General features: G+C 47.1%; 1 protein-coding gene and 1 non-coding gene across 2 annotated transcripts in view; both read right to left on the bottom strand.

Annotated features, from left to right (window-relative positions):
* Nucleotides 1-13435, bottom strand: part of Arhgef26 (Rho guanine nucleotide exchange factor 26) — a 94288-nt gene extending 80853 nt beyond the window's left edge. The window contains exons 1-3 of the mRNA XM_076867907.2: nt 12413-13435; nt 11164-11203; nt 7767-7912 (exon numbers count right to left, since the gene is read on the bottom strand). Coding sequence (XP_076724022.1) covers nt 7767-7912; nt 11164-11203; nt 12413-13435 — 1209 coding nt within the window. The remainder of the gene's footprint in view (nt 1-7766; nt 7913-11163; nt 11204-12412) is intronic.
* Trnav-cac (transfer RNA valine (anticodon CAC)) lies at nt 1544-1615 on the bottom strand. Its single transcript has one exon. It is a non-coding gene; the product is annotated as a tRNA-Val (tRNA).
* Nucleotides 13436-17855: the final 4420 nt, after the last annotated feature.

Here is a 17855-nt window from a genome sequence, read left to right as displayed (position 1 = left end):
CGATGAGTCCTCTGCAAAGACCAGGTCAATCATTTAACTGCCAGCAAACCAATCGATCCTTGATGACCCCGGCAGGTCCCTGAGCTACCGCCCTCCTGCAGGCCAGCCCCTGCCTGCCTGCCTGCTCACACAGAGACTCTGGACCCCATGGACAGAAGGGCTCCCTGTTGCTCTGCTGGGCAGATAGAAACCTGCACCTTTGGCCACCACTACCAGAAGAAGGGTCCCCTGCCACACAGAGTAAGATGGCTCCATGGCTATTGCCACCGCCCGGCAGAGGGCAGGGAATCGCTGGCATTAAGGGGATGAAGCTGCAGGTATGTTCCTGGCACTAACACTTGCCACTGTCCACTTACCTCACCCTCCTTACTGTCTCAAATAACAGAAATACAGGGAGCAAATATCCTAATAATCTAAAAGCAGTACAGACTCATCACCTAGAACATCAGCAGGCTATAATTCTTCCAAATAAAACCCCAAAATTCAAGTAACAAATTTTTAAAGACTAATTCCATATTTAAAGGTTCCTTAGCAATTTTCAAGCCATTGATGCTCTCCCACCATTATGAGGTCAGCCGGGTGCACAGGAGGCCCTGAGAATCAGTACCATCACTGGACAAAGGTGAGAGGCCACTTCAAGAGGCAAACACACCCGACAGATGGAAGCCACGATCCAAGATTCCGTGTTTTGGGGCCCTTCTTGGCCACTCGGAGGTCCTGAGGCATCTGGGCCTGCTCTGTGGGTATCTGAACACGCTGTTCTCTTGCCAATTGGGCTGCTTTTGGTTTCCACTGCATCCTGTCCCCCTGCCCAAGAGGTAAATCTAGGTAGACTGGAGTCCACAGTTCAATTTGATTTCACAGTAAGAGGTTGGGGGAGTCATGGGTGTGTATTGACAGCCACAGGCTGAGGAGATGGCAGGTACAGATCACAGAACCTGGTGGAGGACGGAGCCTGGACCATCCACTGTCCAGAAATGAGAGGAACAGGGGATCTCCCACGGGCATACAGCTGTGGGAGCCAACCTTACTCCAGCTCCTCCCACCCACTGTCCCCGCTGAGGGCTGGTGCACACGGCATCTCAGCCTAGGAGTTCTCCATCTGGACACCTCAGATGGCCGATGATGTCCTTCTTTTGACACTGACAGCACCTTTCCCAGACAGGTGCTCCTCCCCACAGGACCTTACGGCAGCACCTGCATGTCCCTCCCAGGGCTCCTGCAGCTGTAGCTCTGCCTCTGCTGGTGACAGGTGATGTCTGAGTCACCATTCCTGACAGCAAGGTGAACCAGTCCTGCGGTCTCCAGTGCCCAGCACAGGGCTCTGGGCAGCAGGCCCAGGATGGAGACTTGAAGAGTGACAAAGTCACTCGTCAATCACTCGGACACACAGCCCATCTCTCAGATGATCTGTAACGTGAGTCTGACATGTGCTGCCCTTAAAAACTGAGTCCAACCAGAGTTGTTTCATTCTTGATCTCTGTTTTTCAGACAGATATGTAAAATTCAATGCTTCCGTGATCGAGATTAAGAAAAAACTTGGTTTTGGTGCTGGGGATCGAACCCAGGCCTCATGCATGTGAAGCAGGTGCTCACCACTGAGCTACAGCCCAAAGAAAACTTTTCAAGGCGGTATGAACATCAAAGACTGCACCCAACACATACAGCTATGGTAAAGGGATTCTGGTACTTGGAGATGAAGTAAAAAAAAAAATATAACCTCAGACTAAAACTAAATGAATAAATATTTGTGTGTGCTCTGTTTCTAAAGAGAAGGTGCATGGTTCATGTTTTGAGTCTCAAAGCCTGTATAACCACCCCCATAAAAGAAAGATGACTAAATACACCCATCCAACAGGAAAGTGCACCATTTATAACACTGTAGCTTATACAAAGACCCGAAAAAGCAAGTGCTGAGCCAGGCGTGGTGGCTGTAATACCAGCAAGGCAGGAAGCTGAGCAGGAGGATTGCAAGTTCAAGGCCAGTCTGGGCAAATCAGTCAGCCCCTATCTCAGAATAAAAACATCTTAGAATGGCTGTAAATAAGCTCAGTGGTAGAACACCCCTGGGTTCAATCCCCAAAACTGGAAAAAAAAAATCAAGTTATGTATAATAAATGACCTGTACATTACTTATATAAATAAGTGAATTTACATTTTTTCTTAAGTACAGATATGTGAATTTTGAGGAGAGGTGATGCAGACTGAGAATGGCATTATCTACAGGGAACAGAGGTAGGGCGAGATGATAGGTAGGATGACAGGAGGCTTTAGTCTTATCCGAATTATTTGAATTCTTCTCTACATGGAGGACACAGCCTGTTTCGTTACATAAGTCAAAGTTAATTCTCAAAGATGTTAAGAGAATAGCATAATCTAACTACATTGAAAAGGCAAAACCACACAGAGCCTGACACCTGGCCCAAAGCTGGCCATCCTCTTTCTTCACTTCTCAGCCAGAAAGGACCTCGGTTAGGGCCTCAGGTCTAGGCACTCGGACTCCATTGCTGTAGATAAGCCAGCATTTCTGAAGTCCCACCATCTAGCCTGAAAGTGTGGGCTGAAAGTTCAACCCAACTGCTTAAACCACGAGTCTAAAAGTAGGCCAGACATGGAAAATGAGAACATTTTCTATATTTTAAACACAAAGGATATAATAAAAGGCATTAATCACCACCTGAAATGGAAAAAAAAAAATAGCTTTGTGAGATTGCTGTGTTGTAAGACTGTAAATGAAAATTTGAAAATTTTTATTACTGCAGAAGTAACTATTTTAAACAACAAGACAATGAACAAGTAAATATTCAGACAAGAGTGAAAATTTAGGAAAAAAAAAAAAAAATGAAAGTTTTCTATGACCTCTAAGTGCATCCAGCATTTCTGCAAAGGGATTGATATTCAGGTTGCTTACATTTGTCAAGCTCTGATTTTTAGCAAAAACTGTGCCTTTCACAGAGTATAATTTCTAAAATAAGTGCCATCAGATTGAACTGTAAGACTTCAAAGTGTATGTTTTATTTTGAGCTGAGTGGAATTATAATTATAATATTCCCATGTTTCAAAATCTTCCTTTCTCGTTCTGCAAGTTCCAGAAATTTTCCCAAAGGTAAACTCTATGCCTTAAGAGCTGAGTCCAGGATGCAAGAGACGGAAGGGGGGTGGGGCTTGTCCCAGATCTCGCACGACACCACCAGCCACACTAGGTTCGGCTCCTGGGCGCTGATGAAAACATACACCCCCACCCTGACGGAGGACTCCAAAATCTGCAGCCAGCTGAAGAACTCTCTGAGATGATTTAAGATCGCCCACGAAGCCACACGTCAGCAAGTGCCCCGGGACGGGAGGGGATGACTATATTAGGTGTGGAAAGTGTGCCCGTGTCTCTGCCCGGGCCTCTGGAGCCTGGACACCCTCTCCAAAGGTACCCGGCATTTCAAGGTGACAGAAAGTACACAAACACGCCCCATGGCAAATAACCATGGTTAGGGCACAACTGAGTGAGCCTGCACCTGGCACTGCCACTGAGAACCGGCAAACAGGGGCGTCAGGACAGCATTTCTCAGTGGGGGGGATGGGACAAGGAAACCAAAAAGAAAGAAAAGCTCTCCAGGCAAAATCTTCCCACGTGAAGAGGACGATCCCCACATTTCCGGGTCCCTTCAGAGGATGGGCTCTGGGAACCTGAAGCTCACTCGTCACCCAGGTCCCCGCTGGTTGAACACCTGGCAGCACTGGGGCAGCGCCCAGTGTTCCAGCCCTGGAGAACACAATCGAGACTTTTCTTTAAACCCACAAGCTTCTCCCAGAGGTCCAAGAACTGCTGGCTTAGTCCCCATGTGCTGATTTAGATGAGTCACTGGGCGATTCACCTGTGCGGCAGGTTCCTTGGGTCCAGGCACAATGCCAGGTCATCATCTTCCGAGGTAAAAAAAAAAAAATGACTTCTCAAGTTCAAAACCTCAAATCCCTTCCATAATCACCCAGCCACAACCCAGGAGCCACGACCACGCCAGGAATTTCAAACACCCCTGTGTTGCCCGAGGCCCAGAGCACAGCGCACCGCACCGCACCGGAGCTGCGTTCCCCGCAGGGAAGGACGTCCTGGCTTCCAAGACTAGACCTATATGCTTTGGCAATCACGTGGTAAAGAGAGCCTGTCCCCATCCAGTGAGATCTGGGAGCCCAGGCTGCTCTCCTGACCACAAGAGAACATCCCGCCTCTACCTGGAGGGCCTGCTGGCAGAGACACAGCATGACAGAGTCCCCATGATCCTATCCACTCCATGATCCTATCCACTCCAGAATAGCGATCCTATCTACTCCAGAACTCTGCTGAGGCCCCATGAAATGCCTCTCTGACACAGCTACTCCTCCCTTCCTCCTAGATGACCACGACAGTTAAACCTGTTGCCACACTGTAAATGGGAACCGTCTGTCACCTGTGTGGCTGGTCCCTGCCCTACCGGGCACTGTCCAATGAAACCAAAGGAGACATATAAACAAACAGCGAAGTTACACGACAAAAGGAAGGCTTCAGGACCTTATGTAACAGCCATAACATCAAGAGTCTCTGGAGGGGTGGAGCTTCTTACAGTTAACTGATAAGAAGGAGTTTGCAATAAAGACAAGAGATTTTTTAGAAAATAATCAACCGTGGCTACTGTACACTTGCTGTCACCCACTCCCGACCAAGCAGGAAGTCAAGATGTGCAGAAACCTCTTGTCCTACTCTCTTTGTGGGGCCAAGGCCTTACTCAAAGAAGAGTTCTGTATTAAAGCAACACATAAAAGACTAACCCTAGCTGGGCACAATACCCCATTCCTATAATCCCTGTGGCTCGGGAGGCTGAGGCAGGAGGATCTCGAGTTCAAAGCCAGCCTCAGCAACTTAGTGAGGCACTAAGCAACTCAGCAAAACCCTGTCTCTAAATAAAATATAAAAAGGGCTGGGGATGTGGCTCTGTGATTAAGTACCCCTGTGTTCAATCCTCAATACCAAAAAAAAAGATTAACCCTAACCCCACCAATTTGATATATTAAAAGTAAAGCAGGGAAGGGTAGACGGGTGATGCAGAAATACATGGACAGCAGAAGCCTTCTGAGGCCAGCTCTCAGTGCTGCAGGTCCTCTCCATGGAGGGATCAGGGAATCAGCTCAGGCAGGAAGGTGGAGGTGCTGATTGCGTGTAAGGCACAGCTGGGGTTGTTAATCATTTGCCAAGAGGCCTCTCTTTAGGGCCCTAACTGCAACCTGCCCACTTACTAATGGACAGCTGTATTGGGGCATTAAAATACCTACTATCCTAACACCGAGAGCTGGCTGCACCTTCTTGGTGGACAGAAAAACCATATGGGAAGGACAGAGGAGAACTCCAGCATAGTGATTCCCTCTGGGAAGGCAAAGAGGAGAAAAGGAGAGAGGAGCACAGGCTGCTAAGCTAAGCTGGTCTGTCTAAAACCCCGGTGGAGCCCAGAGAAAATAGGTTAAACTGCAAGGATGTGTTCAACCTGAGGGGTGGGTACAGCCATCGATGACCTCTACTTATCACTTTACCTCTGTTTATTACTTTTCTGTATATGTCAAATACCTGATAACAAACTGAAGTGAAATTTATGTGAAAGGAGATGTAAAAAACACAAAGGAAATGCAGGTAGACACTTCAGCAATGTTAGGTGACAAAGTCCAATCACACTGCTTTGATGAAACGCAGTGCCAAAACAACACAACAAACACTGGAATCCAATTGGGAACACTCGAAGCCAAGGTACACGTGTACCCATGGGACGGCCCACTTTGTCATTTTACACTTTACCTTGAGAGAGCTCCTTGACACCAACCTTGTCCTCAGAAGGCACATCAGCTGGTTGGCCCTTTCCCAAGTGAAAATCACGCCCACAGGACAGGCTCCTCTGTCCAGCTGCAGGGCACATGCTCATTAAAGCACAGCAGACTCCAGGAGGCATACCCGTGTCAGCCTCGCTGTCAGTGCTGCAGCTAGGCCGGCCCAGAGAGCAGCTGCCACTCAAAGGCCGATGCTAACTCACTCAGCTGCTGCCGGAGAAGGCAAGCGAGCAGCTCTGTCCACGTCCTCTATAAGATGCGCCACACAGACCCATGAATGAACTCCTGCCACCAGTGCATCCAACTGTCCGCTTTGAGCTGCCTAATACTCCAATTCTGTAGATAGGTGTTACCACCTCACCATAAACAAACCATAAAAACACCACAGAAACTGCAAACTCTTAGCAAAGAGCCAAGTCTGCAAACTCTTATTAAAAAGAGACAAGACATTTTGCTATGTTCACACAACATTTCTTTAAAACTTGGAAGCAGATACTCATCAAAGTACAGATTTCTGGGCCCGAAGACCTAGCAACATGGCTAGGCTGAGCTAGGCAGGAGCTGCTGGATTTATGCAAGGCCTGCCCAACTCAGCCCCATGGCTCCCAGGACCCCACACCACAGCACCACTCATCCACATGCCTGCTACCTTGGGGGCACCGGAAATAACAAGACTGTTCTTAGAACAAAATTGGGAGGTAGGAGGGAGACAGGGCTTGGTTTCTAGAATTTTCAATACTAATATCAGTTGGAACAAGAAGTTGCCCCCACCATTAGCATACACGCATAGCCACGGTCCTGGCTGTACGGCTGTAAGACATGAGTCCTCTTCCTAAGTACATGAGATTCCTGGTGGTGAGTGACCGCCACTGCAGCTCAGGAGCCAGGACAGTGCCTGAGGACTCTGGGAGTGAGCAGGCTTGTTTCTGATGCCATGTTCCCACGGCCCAAGCCAGCCAAGCACTATCAACTTGCAAATGCATTAGATTTCCACGAAAGCTTTGCCCAAACCCATCAGATGAATCAAGCATCACACTGCAACCTTCTGTGAGCTAGGAGGAAAATAAGTTATGGCAAAAAGGCAAAAAAAAAAAAATGTTTGAAGCAAAAAGGAGAAATTACTCATCAATCCAAAAGTAAGTGTCAGATATACACACACAAACACACACACACACACACACAAGATGAAACATTCAGCCAGGTGTGGTGGTGCATACCAGTAACTTCAGCAGCACAGGTGGCTGAGGCAGAAGGATAACGAGTTCAAAGCCAGCCTCAGCAACTTAGCAAGGCCCTAAAGCAACTCAGCAAGACCTGTCTTTAAATAAAACATAAAAAGGGCTGGGGATGTGGCTCAGCAGCCGAGTGCCCCTGGGTTCAATTTCTAGTATCAAAGGCAGAGAAAAACAAAGATGGAACATTCATTAATTAACCTTAAGAAAATATAGATGTGTCTATTTCAAATGAGATGTCCAAGGAAGAACTGTGATAAGCGCCCTATTTTGCAAAGGTAATTCATATACATACATACAGCTATGCAACACACATGTACACAAATATAGACAAGCACACATGCAGATGCACATATACGTGAGGACAGCCATGATTATGACAAAGCTCAGGAAGCACTGAGTTATCACCATATATACACTGTACAGAAACAAGGAAGAAAAGATACTGTGTAGGAAGCTTCCAGAGTCCACAGAGCCCTAGTCCTGAGGCTCCTCGCCTTATCAGGACCTAATTTTCCTGTTCAAAGTTCGCATTCTCACTATCGCCTGTGGAGTTTCGAGAGACATTTCCCAATCTGCAAGGTCCTTCTCCTTAAGAGTTCTGGGATCACGACAGGCAAAGTAAAGGCCATGCCGCTGCAAATCTCCACAATGGTCTCCCCCTCCCAGAAGGGACAGCAGATGGACACTCACCGCAGAGAGCTGGCTCCAGGTGGACCTCAGTGGCTTATGGTGAATCACAAGCCTCTCCTCTGACTTCTGTTCTCGGGGCTCCGACTCTTCATCAGAATCAATGTCCAGAGCCTTCTCTTTGTAGTTCTGATACAGGACCGCATTTTCTACAAGAAAAAAAAGCCCGAAGGGTCACTGCTGCCCCAATCACTACTATTGTTCTAAACAAACCTCCAAATTTCACACCACTTGCTCTCTGGTCTAATCAACAACAGATTAAAAAAAAAAAAGCCGATTTGTCACTGAAGAAAAATACATGACATTCCAACTGAAGCCAGTTTCCATATCCCTGTCCACGACTCATGGAAAACAGTCTCTTAGGTCACTTTACTCAGGTCAGGTTGATGCGTGAACCGTGCATCCTCCAAGGTCCACCACCGTTCATTCACCTGCTCACTGTCACCTACCCAGCACTGGGATCTGACGGTAAAATGGAAAACAAGACATCCAGGTGAGCTGATTTAGTAAAAAAACAGTCCTGTTCACTCATGTGTCTACACACTCAACTGGCATTTAGACAAGGCCCACGGGCACCAGCAACTGGCAGGTCTACAACAAGGAACAAAAGATTTCTTCAAAAATCTCAATCTTCATGGAGCTGACATTAAAGTGAGAGAGCCCTGCAATGTGCAAGCAAGTAACTGCTACAGGATTTCTGAAGTAGTTGTCATGCAGAAAAATAAAACATGAAATGGGGTAGGAAATGCAGGAAAAACAATATGCAGATTTTAAGTAAGGTGGTTTAGGAAGGCCTCACACAGGTGACATTTAATCCAAGGCATAAAAGAGAGAGAAAGCAAGCTGGGAAAGAGCATCTCACCAGAGGAACAGCAAGGACAAAGGCCCTGGGGTAAATCTGCTTGGTAGGTCTGCATGCCTGAGGAGCAGGGAGGCCAGGCTCTGGAGCAAGGGGAAAGAACACCTCAAAAGCACTAAGGGGGCGGGGGGTCAATAAGATGGGTCAGCGGCTTGCCTAGGAGTCACACTGTGCAAGGAGGGTTTACAGAGACCAGCCAAACAGTCCAAATCACCCAGGGCTTTACAGCAGTGTCAGAGAGCTGGGTTTGACCCAGAGTACAAAAGGACCCAGTTTCTTTCACGCTGTGTGGAATACAATGGAGCCGCTGGGAGGAAAGCCTGCTTAGACTGCAGAGCAAAGCACTGACTACCCCAGAGACTAGCCAGGATGCTTTAGGGGTATCACAGATGATGGCGACCTGGGCTGTGTGGCTAAGAATGGATGGGCGATAGCCTAGACATGGGGCAGAGAGGGAGGCATCAAGGACGTTCCTAGGTCTTCGGGTCCCACGACTGGGAGGCAGGAGATGGGAACACCAGAAGAGATTAAAGTTCAGTGGGGATGACTGTGAGTGTGGCTTGGGGCCCAGGGAATTTGAAAGGCTTTCTTTTCTACCAAGTCAAGCAAACACCTGCCTCTTCTCCGAACAACAGCAGACAGCCTCCAGGCACTGTCTTAAGTAGCTGGGGTCTAAGCAAGATTTTAGTTTCACTCTTCTGCACAGGAGAAATAGGTATGTAAAACTGGTTTTCCCCAGGCTTGAAAGCACTTAGTGGTTGGCAGAGGGTCTGTGCCTAGCATTGTTGATGGGAGTCCCATTCCTTCTCATTCAACATGACAACAGGAATCTTACACTCAATTCACACAAGATGAAACTGGGGCTCAGTGAGGATAAGGTTCTCATTCATTGTCACTCAACTGATGAGCAGAAGCAGGAGGACAGAAACCCAGTGTCACAGGTTCTCACGCTGGAACACACCACCTCCTGATCTGCAGACTCACTCCTAATTAACTGTTGAGAATCCTGCATTCTTTGTGTGCGCATATGAGAAGTGGCAAGAAACAGCTCTTTGTAAAGGAAATAGGATGAAGCTGGTGACAATGATGATCTGCCCTCTGATTTTTAAAAACCTCAAAAAATGGAGCTGAGGCAAAGATCACACCATCAATATCAAATTTCAAAGGATGTGAAGCCCCTCCCTAGGTAGGTGTTGGACAGGTGCCTTGCTCACCTCATATCAGCAGTGGTACAAGAGGCAGAACCTGCTACCTAGTACTGGCTACTACCAGCTGTGGCACAGGGCACAAGCTGATAAAGCTCTGCGTCTCCAGTTTCCTCAATTATGAAATCAGAGAAATGAACTTTTACTAGCTAATACACTATACCTGGGTTTCTTCTCCACATACCAATTGTTCTCTAATAGGATTGGTACAATGAGAAGATTTTATAAATTAGTCCTTTTTAAATGTTACAATGTCAAACCCAACTTTCTAGAAAGTATACAGGCTGCTGGGCACAGTGGCACATTACTGTAATTCCAGTGACTGGGGAGGCTGAGGCAGGAGGATTGCAAGTTCCAGGCCAGCCAGGGCAATGTAGTGAGGACCTGTCTCAAAAATAAAAAAATAAAGAAGGCTGGAAATATAGGTAGCTTAGTGCTAGAGTGCACCTGGGTTCAATCCCCAGTATCTCTCACACACACATACATACAAAAGAAAAAATTACATAAGAAGAATGTTCTGTAATCACCCGAGTTCATCCACTTACAACTCTGGGTGGTATACACCAACTTCCAGGCAGAGCCTTCCTCTCAGTTTTAGATGCTGGGCACACTCAGCATTCAAGGCATGGCAGAAGATAAGTGGTCTCACTATCTCCAGGACCCTTGCGCCCCATGAGGGCCGTGCTGGATCTGATCTGCTCAAGCCCTGCCAGTTGGCTGACACCGGACCCACCTATTTACAGAAAGAACCCTAATCTGATTAGGATTTGAACACCTGGCTCAAATCGCTTTTGTTTCTGAGATCCTTAAAAAAAAAAAAAATACCATATGGGTTACAAATTCTTAATAATACATTTTGACAGCCAGGAGAGTTAGATGTTCCCAAATGAAAACTTTAATAAGGAAACAGGAAGTCAGAAATGAAAATAAAATGTGGAAATATGGGGGAAAGAATATTGAGCCAAAGGAAATGTGACCAAAGGAAATAAGGCTTCAGATGTCAATGCCAACATCAGAATTTCTAACTAAAAAGCCAGAGCTTGATCTTAATTTCTGTTTTTTTCAGAGAGATGAACTAGAATCAAATTAGAGAAAAATTGCAAGACATTAACTGAAAAAGTCATCACTTTATTAAAAATGTCATTGATTTCATTCACCACTGTTATTATTAGATAAAAATTAAAGCTTGGTGCAGAGCTCGACACTGTATAATCTGGGAAGAAGCTGGCCATCTTTCTCATCTCGAGTGTTTTTGTTCCTGCAGTTGGATTTCAACTCATAATTGAGATTCCACATTGAAACAGCTATAAAGTCTGGAAAATTAAAGCTTACTTACCTTCCCCATCAAACGTTCCTTGTCCTTTCAGCATTTTCTTCTAAGATAAAAGAAAAAAAAAAAAAAAAGCAAATTATGTATGAATAAGCCAAATAGAAAATACAGCTATTTTAAGTAAAAGTACTCTCTTGTTGGCAATCATTAGATTTCCAAAAGCACACAGCAGAAGACACCTAGAGCAATTTACTCAAATGAAAACTACAGTTCACTTAAACAGTACAAGAAATGAATAATGTCCCCCACACCCAGTCAAAACAGTGGGAGACTCCTCCAAGGACCGGCAGCTCAGCTCATTTCACTACTGGTGATTCAGAACCCTGCTATACTTGCGCAGCTGGACAACAAAACCCAGAGAAGGCTATGTGATGTCTTTTCCGTAAGACCACGGACTATAAAACAAAACAGGCTTGCTTGTGATTACATGTGTGACATTTATATATAGACTGGGCCCAGTCTATATAAAAATGTGGCTGTCAAAAGGAATCTTCACCCTATTACTGAGATGGGTCTTGTTCCTGGGAAGGCAGCACACACTCCAAAATATCCTTCTCTAGTTTCCCCTATGTCTTTACATCCCAGTAGACCCTCAGTCTGTTACTAACTGCAACTCCCAGGCCTACATCAGGGAGCAATCCCACACACCCAAATCTCAGATTTGGGGCTACCCATGTGTTAAATGCACTCAAGGATTCATGAGCTTAAAATAGGAATTAAACACAATTAAAGACAGTAATGACAAAAAAGGTAACAAACTGTGTCTTTCATGGTTTTAGTGATAGACTTTGAAATTCACATTTTAACTGATGTCAAGTATATGGTCACCATCCACAAAACAAGTAAAAGAAGAAAAATAATCAACTATCTCAAAAGAGAATTAGCATTTCCCATTATGGGCTGTGACGTCACCTCTAAAGGGATACCACATAGCTGGGCCACAGGCAAGAGTAGTACTCCCCACCCCCTTTGGCATTAAAAGGGCTCAGAACTTTTGGGTCAATATTTAATTAGCAGTAATTTTTTTTCCTTCCCCCAATTTTTGCCAGAGTTTAAAAAGGGACTGGGCTTCACTTCTACCCACAAAACTGCATGGAACTGCATTCCGTGCCTGCCAGCAGCACAAAGGCAAGCCAAAGATGTGCACAGGTTACCACAGCAGAAACAGAACCGAAAAGGCATGACCACTCTGGTTTCCTCCCACCGACACCTTCACTTTTGGCATGATGAATGACAGAAACGCTCTGCCGCTTACCTTGATCCTTCCCAGGCTGGAAAACTTCTCCCTGTCTTCCATCACTGCTTTCAAAACAGGCTGGGACATTCTGTTCTTCTTCTTTGAGTTGGTAGGGCTGTCAAAGTCAAAGCCACTGACCACGGCCCTGCGATAGGAGGTGGACCGCAGGCCCCTCCGCAGAGAGCCCGGGCTGTCCACGTCGTTCTCCACTTCGCTCTCCTCCCCCGCGTGGCTCAGGGGCGCTCCAAGGCCCTCCACCATGCTGCGCACCTTGAGCAGCCTCTTGTGCGGTTCCACGTTCTGACTGTTGGATTTACTTAGTTTAATTTCTGAGGCCAAGCTTTTGGGGATGATCTGCTGCTTACCCACTTTGAGGGCAGCGGGGCTGTTTGTGCTCAAGACCACCGAGGGGTTCTCGGGGAGCTCGTTCTCCTGGGAGGGCAGCCTTAGGAGAGGGAGTTTTTGTTCCGAAGACCTTTTCTGGGGCGCAGGAGAGAGTTTCGAGGGCCCCCGGTCGGGGTCCTTAACTGCCGGACTGGACTGCGAGCCGGAGACAGGAGAGTTGTGCTTAGGCACATGGCCATTGGAAGTGGGCGAGGGCACTACGCGGGCGCTCCAGCCTGCGGGGCTCCGCTCGGGGCCGGGACCGGGGGCGCTCGACGTGCGCGGCTGTGGCGCGGGAGAGGCAGCCACGCCATTTGCTGCGGGTTTCGGGTAGCCGCCCGCCGCCGATTTGGGGACCTGGGGCGACTCTGGTCGGCGGAGTCGAGGAGAAGCGGCTCTGAGATCCGGGGAGACCGTCCGCGCCTTCCCGTGGGTGCACGGCTGCAGTGGGCCCCGGGGCGCTGTCCCGCCGGCCGGGACGGGTGGCGCCATGCGTTCCTCCAGCGGAAAGTCGGTGATCAGAAGCCCGCTGGGGCTCTGGTAGGACTGGGGCCTCGGCTTGCTGCGGGCCAGCAGCTGGGGCGGAGGGGTCGAGCGCCTCCGCCACAAAGGGGTCAAGCCGTTGCTGGAAAGCTCCACCTCGCTCTCGCCGTCCATGGCGGGGCCTCGCGGTCAGCCCTGGGGGCCGACCCCCGGCTGGGCCGGCCCAAGAAGACACAAGCTGCGAAGTTTTTCCTCCAGGCGGCCGGCAGGTCCCGCTGGCGGGCCAGTCCCGGCGCGCAGGGACCCCGCGGAGGCGCGGACGCAGCGCCCACCGCCCTTTCCCGGGCGAAAGCGGCGCCCGCCACCGCGCGTCCCCGGGAAAATCCGGCTGCCGCCCAGGCGGAGGGATCCCGTCGCCTCCGCGTCCCTCCCGCGCCCAAGGACCACCCGCACGGAACGCGCCTCCACCAATCGCCGGGATCGAGCCAAGGCACGAGCAACTCGGGGTGAGTTCAGCCTTCTCGAGAAACTCTCCGCGGGACGCTCCCCTTCGCCGCCATCCGGCCGTTCGCTCCCGCCGAGGGTTCCCTGCGTCTAAGCGGCCCGGACTTGCCTTCGGGCACTTGCGGGACCGGGGCCGAGCGGCGACCACCGCCTGGTGGGTGGCCCGAGTCAGGGACCGAGAGCTGCAGCGGCCGCAGCCAGAGCTTCACTGCCGCCGCGGCGCAGGTCCCGCCCCCGAGTTTGGCCCCTCCCCGAGACCGCCCCGCCCGGCCCCGCCCCGCCTCGCCCACTCTGTGTCCACCGGGCTCCGCCGGAGTCTTCCAGCCCGCGCGCACTGCGTCCGCCTGCCTCTGGGTAGCCAATGTGCGCACCTGAGCGCGGTGCAGCCGGTGGCTGGGGACGACCAGCAGGTGGCCAGAGGCGGAGCCGGCAGCGACAGGCAACCTGCAGGAGGGCGGGTCGTGACAGGGAGCCCAGAATGAGGACCCGCGGGGGCCCTGTCGCGGTGCAGTTCACCAAGCCCTGCGTCGCTCCCAGAGGGTCTCCACGGAGGAATCTTGAACTGACCGCTTAATAGGATTTGTGAAATGAGAATCTCAGCTTGAAAATTCTTGAAAATCGGAGCTCTGGGAGAGCCCTGCCCCTCTTGGCATTCGGATGGACATAGAACACAAAGCTGATTCTTTAGCTCCCTGCTTTAAATGCCTTGGACCATAGACTGATTTGCTTGTTCGCACCCAGAGTAGTTCTGGAGGGACACACACTGGCAGCTGTGGGCAGGGTAACTGGGTGGCGAGGAAACCTGCAGAAGAGAGAGTTTGCATTTACTACTTTTTGGACCTTTCATGCTTTTATCCTTGAAAGTTATCAAGGAAAATTAAACGTAATCTAAAATACAAAGAAGTGCTGGTTTCCAACTGTCTGTACACAGTATAAAATTCAAAATCCACAGATAGAATAAAATAATTATACATAGAATAAAATTTGAAATCCTTACCATAGGTTCAGAGGCCCTGCGGGAGCCTACACCTCCAGCCTAGCCTGCCCTGCTCTCTTTCTCTTCCTTCTTTGGCCACATGCACTTAAAATTTGACAGCCTCAGCTCCTTCACTTTTGTTTCCTCTTGTCCTTGTGATTCGGCACTCCATGGCAAAGGCAGGCCTTCCTGATCTTGGGTGACACTGCTGCCCCACTGCCTTCCCAACCACCTGTTTTCTTCCTTTTCCAGATTTAGAGAAATTTATCAATTTACTTACATGATTACGATTGTCTTATCACTATAATCCATGAGAGGGCAAGGGCGGCATTTATTTCCCCCTGCGTATTACAGGCACACAGTCTATGCTTCATGAAGGTTTGTTTAATACGTGAATGAATGAATAAGAGGAATGAATTGAGGACATCCACCCACAGTGCTTGGTTGCTGAATAGTAGAGAGTTGGTGGTGTCCTGGCCAAAGGCCTGCTGTGTGAGGACAACAAGGCAAACTTGAGAAGACAAGTGGCTGTAAACCTCAGATCTGTACAATCAGTTCTGCTAACAAGGCTCATGGGCCTGTGTCCAAGTTCTCTCCCAGCATCACCCATTCAGCCTGATGGAGTTGCAGTTATGCTGCTTGTTTCTGCCTAAAAATGTTAACAGGCAATCCCTACTTCTCCATACTTATCAAAACTGCACAATGAACACATATTACTTTGATCTGAGACATTTTTTTTTAAACGAGAAGAAATGGCAAAAAGACATTTAGGAGAAAAATTTTTTAAAGAAATTCACCAAATATTTTTCTTGAAAGAAATGTGGCTGGTTAGATATTCATACATGGACACTTTTTTATTTTTATTTTTAAAATTTTTAGTTGAGTTTTTAAGAATAAATGACAGTGGAATGCATTATAATTCTTATTACACATATACAGCACAATTTTTCATATCTCTGGTTGTATATAAAGTATGTTCACACCAATTTGTGTCTTCATACATGTACTTTGGATAATGATGATGGACACTTTTAAATAGAGGATTTTCTAAACCAAATTTTATTAGTTTTACGTTGGAAAAATATAGTAAGTTTATTTTTTAAAAGTGCTTAACTAATGACAAATGGAGTGTTTAATGCAAATGCATTTTTCAGCTTGGGTTACATGCTTAAAATGGTGATGTGAGAAACCAGCTGCTATTCAGATTATGTTGGTTCTATAAACAAGTGTCCCTGATGTTTGTGAAGAAATCACAGGGTCTGCCTACCTCCTTCCTGAGCAGCAACACAATGCCCAGCGAAACAGCAACAGTATTAGAATTCAAGTTCTGTGCCCCCACTAAGGGACATTTGGAAACTCAACCCAAGGCCTATCTTAACCTCCATTCAGTTTGTCAGAGGTTCTCAAACCTCAGATATTTTCATTGGTATGTCCCACAAAAAAGGGAAAGACCTGCTAATTAAACTATGTCTCTATATGGTGTCATATAGGATCTTAATATTTACTGAAAGAGTGCTTCTACACACACATAGACATAGATATTGTAATAGCATGCATATATAGAAAAGGGAAAGACAAGCAAGATAAACTGATTGTAGTTCTGTACATCGGGCCTAATCCTTTAGAATCCCTTCCCATGCAGAGTATTAGAGAGAGCAGGGAGATAGACACACTGGCAGCTGTGGGCAACTGGGTGACTAGGAAACCTGCAGAAGAGAGTTTGCATTTACTAATTTTTGAACCTTTCATGCTTTGATCCTTGAAAGTTATCAAGGAAAATTAAACATGTGTATATGCATGTTCACACAATATTGTCAATAGTACAGCATTTCTTAAAAGGTTCTTTCAGGCTTGTCTCTGGGATTTTCTTCCAGTTTTTGACAACGATAACGCAAAACTGATGCCATCACTTTCCTAATTGATTAAAATGTAGTTTTCTTATTCAACTGAATCATGTATTTCCAAAAGCCACAAAGTCTTTCTATCCGTGACCAGGAGGAGGGTCCTAAAAAATTGCAGCTCCGGGCTGGGATTGTAGCTAAGCAGTAGAGCTAACACCTCGCCTAACACCTGTGAGACCCTGGGTTCGATCCCTAGCACCATATAAAAATAAATAAGATAAAGGTATTGTATCCAACTATAACTAAAAACATAAATAAATATTTTTTTAAAAATTGCAGCTCCGTGCCTTAACCATTAGTCCTGCAGGCACATTAGCTGGCTATCTCAGCCTCTGATCGCTTTAGAGTTTCTTTCACCTGATGTGACTCATGTCGAAATTTCTCGTGTTTTCACTGGCATTTTTTGGCATATGCCTTTGATGTATGTAGGATTAAATTGCATAGAATTCAATAGAAATGTTTACAATGCAAGAGTCATCACCACATTCACAAATACAGATGTAATGCCAGGTTTATGGGCACTGTCACCTGGCCAACGGCTATTTGGTCATAAGATACAGAGATGTTAAAAGGTGGGACTAGATACTCCTTAAAATTGGAAAAATCAAGTGTATTGAATTATTAGGAACATACTGGTGTGTACTTATGGTAATATTTAACTGCTGGAGTTTCAAATGGCATAATGCATGATATATTGCTTACATTTACAGAACCAATTATATGTCTTTAGCATAATAATCAGGCTAACTTAAGTGCAATTTGTTAGTCTTATTACCAGTGCTGTTATGTCTCATTCATCTTTTGATTCTTTTATTTTTGTACCTTTTACAAATACTTAGTATATTTAAATGTGAAGCAATGGGCCAGGCCTCCCTAAAGCTTATAACTTGGCTCATTAAACATTTCTGGAATATTAAAATAATGACCTAAGACACTCAACTTGAGTAACACACATGGTTAAGCTGCCAGTTCTGTGGGAGCCTTTGTGATGGGGATAGAGCTGAGCCCAAATATTTCAAGGTGGAAAAGAAGAGAAGGGCATCCCAGAGCTAGGTCCCAATGTGAGCAGAACCGTGGGGAGGTGGACTGAGGAACTTACTGACTCCAGCTGGGAGTTAAGACCCCCTATCCACTACCCATAGTTTAATCTCACTCTAGTTCTGATCCCACTAAAATATGAAGAAGTCAGCTCCTCGCACACCATTGGAAGTGG

This window comes from Callospermophilus lateralis, chromosome 10, assembly GCF_048772815.1.
Source record: "Callospermophilus lateralis isolate mCalLat2 chromosome 10, mCalLat2.hap1, whole genome shotgun sequence".
Lineage (NCBI taxonomy): Eukaryota > Metazoa > Chordata > Mammalia > Rodentia > Sciuridae > Callospermophilus > Callospermophilus lateralis.
Note: the sequence above shows the minus strand (reverse complement) of the source record. Positions and strands in the feature narration are given on the sequence as shown.